The 8,768-nt window shown below is 29.8% G+C and overlaps 1 protein-coding gene across 3 annotated transcripts in view; it reads left to right on the plus strand.

Moving 5' to 3' along the window:
* The window catches only part of LOC106685648 (carbohydrate sulfotransferase 11), a 9,683-nt gene extending 943 nt beyond the window's left edge, over positions 1-8,740 (plus strand). For 2 of the 3 annotated variants that reach the window (XM_014428449.2, XM_014428447.2), the window contains exons 2-3: positions 4,676-4,878; positions 7,633-8,740. In XM_014428449.2, the coding sequence (XP_014283935.1) occupies positions 4,756-4,878; positions 7,633-8,307 (798 nt within the window). In that variant the 5' untranslated portion in view covers positions 4,676-4,755 and the 3' untranslated portion in view covers positions 8,308-8,740. Of the gene's footprint in view, positions 1-205; positions 731-4,675; positions 4,879-7,632 lie in introns of those variants that run through there. The other variant, XM_067051348.1, reaches the window with a different exon arrangement.
* The last annotated feature ends 28 nt before the right edge of the window (positions 8,741-8,768 follow it).

The raw sequence follows: 8,768 nt of genomic DNA on the forward strand, positions 1-8,768 counted from the left end.
AAAACTTAAAATAAATATTTGCAAATTGATTAAGTATATTTATAGTCTTTTAACTTATCTTGTGATATTAATTTTTTAATACTTGTTTATTTCATTATATCTAATGTTTTCCTTAAAAGAATTATGACCTTTTGTATTTGTCAAAAACTAAAACTAGGTCTCACAATCAGATATAAAAATAAAACAACAACAAACCTTATTGTTATGATTTTGTATTGACCATTGTCTGATCCCAGAAATTTAATCTTTATGAATCAGAACAATCAATCTTTTATCACCTCTTTTTTGTTCGTATGATACTGATTTGATAGTAAATTATAGCTGCACAAAAAAGCGTAGATTATAAATTGTTTGCACTTCTTAAATTTTTTACTATCCCAATTCTAGTATTTTTTTTTTTCTAAATTATAGATAACTTATACTGGAAAAATAAGTTTTGAAAAGATTTTTTAGTGTATTTTAGATCCTATGGCTGTTTTACCTTGACCTAGACCTTGAATGATTACCATATCCCTTTCCTGTTTGTTTTTACACTATAGGATTATCTTAGTTCTCATTTTTTTATTAGTTTTTTAGGAACCAGTATGTCCTTTTTTTCATCATTTTAAGTATCCCTGAAAAGAAATTCCTTTACAGCTAATGTTACCTGTCCAATAATCTTACAACAATTCACAACATCCAAAAGGATGTTCTCATCATCCTTATTGACATCATAACTCATATTTTACAAGTGTTGGTGATTTTTTTTTTTTAAGGCTATGGGTACAGTAATGTATTTAATTGGATAATATTTTATATATATTTAAAAAAATTATAAGTTTGGTTTGTTTTTCAATATTTTCATTACATAGTGACGTAATTTCATCATAATTTGTTGTATTATACTGCCGTGATATTGGTTTGGTTTACTTGAAAGGACTGTTTTTATTTTGTTAAAAAATATTTCTGGATTAAGCAGTATCCTGTTCGTTAATAAGTACATACTGTACAATTATAATGAAAATTTATTATTACTAAAAAAAAAATGGTTTATATTTGTTTTCTCCCCAATTGATTACTAACATTTTAGTATTATTTTAAAATTAAACCATGGAGAGACATGATATCCACACTTTATTCCTATATGAATTTAAACCAATTCAGACATTTGGTAACCTAGATTGCTAGAACTATGAATGTAGTGTCTGGAGTGGTATTTATTTATTCATACTCACTGTTCAATCACACTGATATTAGCGAGCTACTGGAAGAGGAAGATGTAGTCTAAGACCTAGAGGGCTTGACCAGATTTAAATACTAGAGGAGGTAGGACCAGATCCTGGATGATGGATAAATTGCAGCCCCATCACTAGGGTGCTCATTCGTGTGCTGAGCTGGACCACAGTAAAATCCAAATTATGTCCCCATCAATTAAAATAAATTTTCTCCCTCCAAAAAATAAATATATAATAATATTTTTAATTAAATTAATTGTTAATTATTGACAGCAGTTGCATATGCACTATCCCTCTGCTGCTGAACCTGTATGACCGTAAGGTTAGGTTACGGGAAAGAAAAAAAAACAAAAGTAAAAGTAACTGTGAAGGGAGGGGGGCAGTTTGGATATAAATAGAAGGGGCTGAATTGGCCAAAAACTAATGGGATCAAAAATCATGAAGTGCACTAGCTTCAGTGTGAAACTGGTCAAGATCCAGAGATTCTGAATGAAGATAAATGAAATGAAGCTCCTAAGGTCGGGAAAGCTCTTAAACTCGGTAGTGTCCTATAGGATAGGTTGGAGAGGGAAGGAAACTAGGAAGCCAAATGAAGAAAATGGTTAAGACCCTGCACATGAATTTTGAAACAGAATTTATTGTAGAAAAAAACATGATTGATGGAGGTCCATCCAATGTTTAGGGCTTCCATCATGCATATAGGTCTCATAACTTGAGGACTCTAGAGACTTGAATATTAGTATTATATGGATGCCCCTGTTTGCTTAAAGAGCCAGGAGTGAAAAAGCCCTGACTTGCAGGTGTTGTGGCGGCAGTGAGGGACATGGAATATCTGGTAAAACTACAGAAAAGATAAGACTGCAAGAATCGTAAGGCTGTTGGAAGATATCCAGAAGTAATAATTATTTTACTGGGAATAGAGGATGAGGTTGTGATGTGAAACCATTGCTATGCTGAATTCCCATGAAAACATATCTAAATATTTTAGTTAGTATGCATTTAGATTTATGTAGGATCTATTCTATCAAATAAAATGAAGATCAGACAATTTTTTATTGATAAAACATTTTTTGTGACTGGAAAGTTTCTAATTTAAAATTATTTTAACAGAAGAATGTACTATGCAGATAAGTTAATACAAATAATGCAAATACTATGTTTAGTCAGTGGTATTCCTAATTGTAGGAACTGTAAGAGTGGCTGTCCATGATATTCATGATTGATATACTCATTAATGAAATATAATTCTGTTTTACCTCCGAACTATTTTAAGCATTTGTCAGTTAATAAGTGATTTTTTAAAGTCCAAAGGCTTTGTAATATCAATAGATTATGGTTTACAACAAAGCACAAAGCTATTATTACCAGTATTTTAAGGCAAGTTTTCTATTTACAACTTATATCCTACTGTTTTTCTTCACTTTTTCTTGATTTTTTTTTTTTTTTAGCAATGTTACATTGTCACATACTTGATTATCATTTGACTAAGATTGTTAGTTGATAATTTTTAATGTAAATTTTTATTTAGTTAATACAAGGGTATGTCAATTATTATCCGCAATATAGTTATTAAATTTTATTGTAATCAAATAAGAAACTTACAAGTACATCATTTTTCTACACATTCCCCTTGCTTTTCAACGCACTTGGTCCATCGTTGTACAAGCTTCATGATGCCCTCATAAAAGAAGGTTTTCGGTTGAGCTGTGAGCCAGGATTGCACAACTTCTTTCATTGCTTCGTCTGAGCTAAATCGATGGCCCCTTAATGCCTCTTTGAGTAGACCAATTTTTGGCAGGTGTCCAAGCGCATTTGTTTTTTGCTACTCTGTGAGTTGTTTTGGGACCCATCTTCCAGATACTTTAAGAAACTGAAGTCTATTGTGGATGATTTTGTAGGTAGAACTGTGATTAATTTGCAGACGATGTGCCATTTTGTCAATAGTTACTTGTCTGTCTAAGAGCACCATTTCACGTGAACTCTCAATGTTTTCTTCATTGTGGTGGTCATCGGTCGTCCGGCTCCTTCATCGTGCGTAATACTTGTGCGACCATTTTTTGGATTTTTCAATCCATTCATAGACACTCTATTGTGGCAAAACCATGTTCCTGTACTGAACTGAAAGTCTTCGATGAATTTCAGTCCCTGATACTCCTTCCGACCACAAAAAATGGATCACTGAGCGTTGCTCTTCTTTGGCGCAAACAGCAAGCGGAGCAGCCATCATTAACAACATGACAGCGATAATGAAACTAACCTAGCAGCTTAAAGCTTGCATAGACCTAACAAAAATAAACAAAGCATACGTCATCAACGGAAAACTACTGTGCTACCAACATAAACAAAAATATAACTAACTTGCGGATAAATATTGACTTACCCTCTTAGTTCAATTTTTCCGTTTATTTTGGAAAATCAATTCATTTATGTTACTGAAAATAAAAAGAGAGATAAGTATTTACCTTTTGTGTCCATTGACTTATATTGTTGGCCTAGTATTTTTTTTTGTTTTACTTGCCTATGTATGGAATATACAGTAAGGGAAGTATTGCGATTGTGAAAAATTTGGAATTCAAATTTGGCACAGAAATACACACTTTTTTTTTAGCAAGGGTCAGTGGAAATCTTCAAAAGAAGCGAATAATTTTGTACCTATCCATGTGTTGGATTTTTCCCACTAAAACCATCTCCCCACACCTGTTCTTTCCTTTCTGCAGGAAGGACCGCCGATAGGCATTACTTTGTGGAGGGAAATGGCTGAGTGCCACCTTATGTTATCTTTTGGGTCAGTCATTGGGACAACATTGGGCAGTGGTGAAGAAATTAGTAGTTGTCCTTAAGAGGTTTAGAGTGGAAGAGAGTGTTAAAAGAAGTGATTAGGATGAGAAAAAATAGTTTGTGTGTGAGCATGCTTGCGTACGTATGAACAGGCTAGCTAAAAAATGATAAGATCTACGATATTTGAAATAATTAACAATTTTGTATTATTAATATTATTTAAAAATGGATGAATACGAACTATGAAAGAATTTAATCATTAACTAAAGGAAAAATAGAAAAATCTGTTTTGACAACTGGTAAATTGGTGATAACCGAGCGTGATTTTCTTTTCCAATCCCAATCATACATACAAAGATTTGTTATTTTTTGTTTAACTGTTGTATTCTTAGAAACAGAATATTAAAAATGTTTTGTTTGAAATTTCCACCTTCCAGAGTGGTAAGTGAAAGTTGTGTGTGCATACACTGCACCAATTTTGAAGAATTTATATAAGTTTTCTTTTACAAAAATTCGAGGCAATAATCAGCAACCTGCATGTTGAGTCATGTCAGTTGATTTGATTTTGTGGGATAGGTACCAGTCTTCTTGTGTTTACCATTATTTTTTCCTTAATGATTGAATAATGTATGAACTTAAATTTGTATTTATTAATTTAGGCATAAATACTTAATGGTTTCTAGATATTGGCACCCAGGAAGAAGTTAACAAGAAATTACTTTCTGGAAGTGTTTACATTGAAAGGCTTGAACACTTGAATCAGATGTGCAGTCATTTAAATCATTCTGAGACTGATAACTTTAACACTCTAATGGAAAATCGAGATCTTTTGGATCATATTATGGTTGATTCTAAACACCAACTGCTGTATTGCTATGTACCTAAGGTAATGATAAGTTAATGTATAATAGTCATTTTTATTGAATGTATTAGGTTGATTTACAAAAATTCTTGTTCGTGAAAATATTTTTGACCATGTAATTACTTATTTAATTCTTTATACCTTTCTTGTTTTTATAATTTTATTGAGACATTTTTAAGTTTCAGAACACAGCAGTAAACTATCTTCTGTTCTTTATTAGATAGGGATTAAATAGATTCATATTACCACTATTTGATAAATATATGCTTCTTTTCTATTTTTTTATTTCCAAGTGAGTGAGTTTTGTTACCTATCTATAGTGAATTCATGGTAATTACAGCTTAATTACTTGGAGAAACTCTAAGCATGAGATGTCATCATTTAACTAATTACCTATATAGTATAAAGTCAGAGGTGTTGCTGTTTTGTTTTGTGTAGAATTTAATAAGAAATTATTGTAAATCTTAAAGCACCAAAGAAAGACCTTGTTTTATATACTAATAAATTATGTCAACCATCAATTTTTAGTTTTTACATGTTTATTTTTCTTCTTTTTATAGTTCTATGCCTTGATATAGTGTGAACTGTTACTTTAAAGTAATCTATTTTTCTTGGATTCTGACCTGCTAAATACGATTTCCATCATGTATTCTAATACCATAGAAATTCTATTTCTCTAGAATATTGAGTTTTATAAGATATAATAATTTCTATGAGTGATCTGGATGTGAAACTTCTCCTAATTTATTTATTTGAAATTCTTTAAAATATATTTAACTTCCTTTTCTGATTCAGTTTTAAGAAAGAGCTAGAAATTATATAGTAAGTTTATTTTTTGTTTATAATGTGTAACTAATACACGTATATTAATCATTAATTTTTGTCAAACATTTTGCTAACATGGCATTAATTATTGTACGTACTTAGTAGATTGATAAATTTTCCTCACTTTACTGTAGTATAAAAAAAAAAAAAAATAAAATAGTTACTTATTACTTCTACAGCCTCGATAACAGAAGCAAAAAACTCTGTTTCATTTTGTTGTATGGCTGTACTAACAACTCTAACCAAACCTAATTGTTTCGAATTACACATTGATCTGATTAATATTTACTAATTAAATTGACTGCATTTAATAATAATACTGCATTTAATAATCCTGGAGCCAAGACCAAAAAAGGGTACTCATTTTAGAAGAAGGTTTGATTGTGAATTATGAAATTATATTTTATTCTCAGTAAAAAGAATCTTATCTACCATTTCAAAGCTGTTGCTTTGAAAAAATGGTGGGCAACTGAATGCTTGAAAAAATGTATTATATTTTTATATAAATTTTTTGTTATTTTCTATTATGCAATGATTCAATTTGTATCTAGGCTATACAACAGGTACAGTAAAGAGCTCTGTTAGGGTTCAAATTTTAGCAAATTTGCTCTTCTTAAAAAAGGTGCCAATATTTTTTTTTTTATGGTGGATATTGTTGAAGATAATTACCACTGAATGAAGAATTTTTGAAACAATGACTTTGAAATATCAGACTAAGCTCTTTTTACTTAAAATAATACACACTTTTATGTGGAAACCTATGTTATCACAACAATATTATAAAAATATAAGGTCTAAAAAACAAAGACAGATAAGTCACTGTGGGAATTTTTGATAAATACTTTTGATCAAAAAATTGTTCTAATATATTAAAAAATTATATCAGCTCTCATATAAATTTGTAAAAGTATTTATCAGTGCTAGAAGAGCTTATGAAGTGCCTGGGGGACAGGAGTAGGCCGGTGTGATTTTCTAGTTTCTCGCCTAATGAATGTATTCATATGTAATTAATCATAGTTCACAACATTTGGATGATAAAATTCCTTTTAGAACTACAGTTTCCAAAGTTTGACATAAATTTGTTTATTAGTTAATTTTTTATATGTTCATCAAATTTTAACTATCAAGAACAATATAGCTGACATGATGTCACTTCATTTAACTACCACATTCCTACTGTTATCTTTCTCCTATTAGTGTTGTTTTTTCTGTTCATTGATTAATATTCAAAGTAATGGGTCATTTTTTGCAGGCCAATTCCTCAAATTTACTAACTGTTACTCATCTGTTTGTTGGGAATTCCTTAAAAATGAAGAATGGCATGTACAGTTGAAGAATAAGGTCTGTCTTGAACGTTCAGTTTATAGTAGACCTGGGCAAAATTTATTTTTACTCTGATGTTATTTGTTAAATTATTTCATGAATTGAAGTTATTTCATGATTGATGAAATAATTATTTCTGTAATGATTATTTTATCGAATAACTTTTTCAGAAATTATAATTTTGACAAGAGCCTAATTTAAGTTAATTTTAGACAGTTGTGAATAAATTTCATGATGGTATCATATGCAGTCACTATATGACTATGTAGTCATTTATGGTTTGTATTTAATTATCCTTTCACTACAGCGTCAGTAAGCTCTGTTATGATGGTAACCACAGTTTCTGTGTCAGACAGTTGCTGCTGTGGTAACTTTAAAAGGTTGATTTATTTATATTTTTAAATTTTGTATTTCGCTTGTAGTTATTAATAAATTACTGATTGAAATATTAACTTTGTTGTGGTTTGTGCCTTTAGCTTAAAATGAGTGAAACTTTTTACCTGATGCCTTTATATATATATATATATGTATATTTATTAATTATGTCAAAATCATTTAATATAATATTATTCATGATTTATACAATAAGGAAATATTTACATTTTCATCTTTTTTTTTTTTATTTTTTAGGTAGCATGTACGAATTGGAAAAGACTATTTATGATTCTTACTGGAGCTACTAACACAACAAATGTTCTCTCAATCCCAGCAATGAGAGCACATAACAGGCTCTCACTTTTAACTTTGAGCAATTTTACTTATTCAGAAATTGAGCACTTATTACGTACTTACACCAAGTTTCTTTTTGTGAGACATCCATTCGAAAGACTTTTATCTGCTTTTAGAAATAAACTAGAATACAAGTATAATCGATCCATGTATTTTCAAACTCGACTTGGAAAATATATCATCAAGAATTACAGGACGAAACCTTATAACGCCTCTAATGGAGACGATGTTACTTTTGCAGAATTTACAGCATACCTAGCCGAATCTGAGAGTCAAGTTTTCAATGAGCATTGGAAACCTATTAAGCATTTGTGTGAACCATGTCATATTAAGTATAACTTTATCGGAAAATACGAGACTCTTTTATCTGATTCAAATTTTATTTTAAAAAGTATAGGCGTATCTGATGTTCGTTTTCCTTTTAATGTAAAAACTGCTTCTACCTCTAATAAATTGAAGAAGTATTTTTCAATGCTATCCCCTAGTAGAATAAAGCAATTATATAATATCTATGAAATTGACTTTAAATTATTTCAGTACAATTTACAAGATTTGCTAGGTTATGAAGTTGGATAGAAAATTTGAATATTCAAAGCAATTAGTCAATTTTTGTAGTCTTCATATTTTAGTCATAATTTAAGGAACCCGAGGATTAAAAAGTAAATTGGAAATTCATAGTTTGTCACATTGAGGGTATTCATTATTACAATCTGTGATTCTAAGAATTTCTTTCTGAGGGATTATTTTGATACTGTAGTGTTAAAAGATTTAGCTATTTATTTTATTTCTGATTTTTCAACCAGCTTGGCACCTTAAACAATCTACTCTAAGAATTATAACCCTAGTATTATTATTTTATTGCTCAGTTGTGTCAACTTTTCTTGTATTCCCTTAAATATCCCATTTATTTCTTTGAATCTCAGATTTTGGATGTCCTTCCTTAGTTTTAGTATTATTATTACTTCTAACTAATACAATTTAAAGACGATAGTTTCTTATGTAGTTCTGGTTTTAATAATTTATTTATTTAATAAAAA

This window comes from Halyomorpha halys, unplaced genomic scaffold (genome assembly GCF_000696795.3).
Source record: "Halyomorpha halys isolate HHAL.00 unplaced genomic scaffold, Hhal_1.1 Scaffold721.1, whole genome shotgun sequence".
NCBI classification, from domain to species: Eukaryota; Metazoa; Arthropoda; class Insecta; order Hemiptera; family Pentatomidae; genus Halyomorpha; species Halyomorpha halys.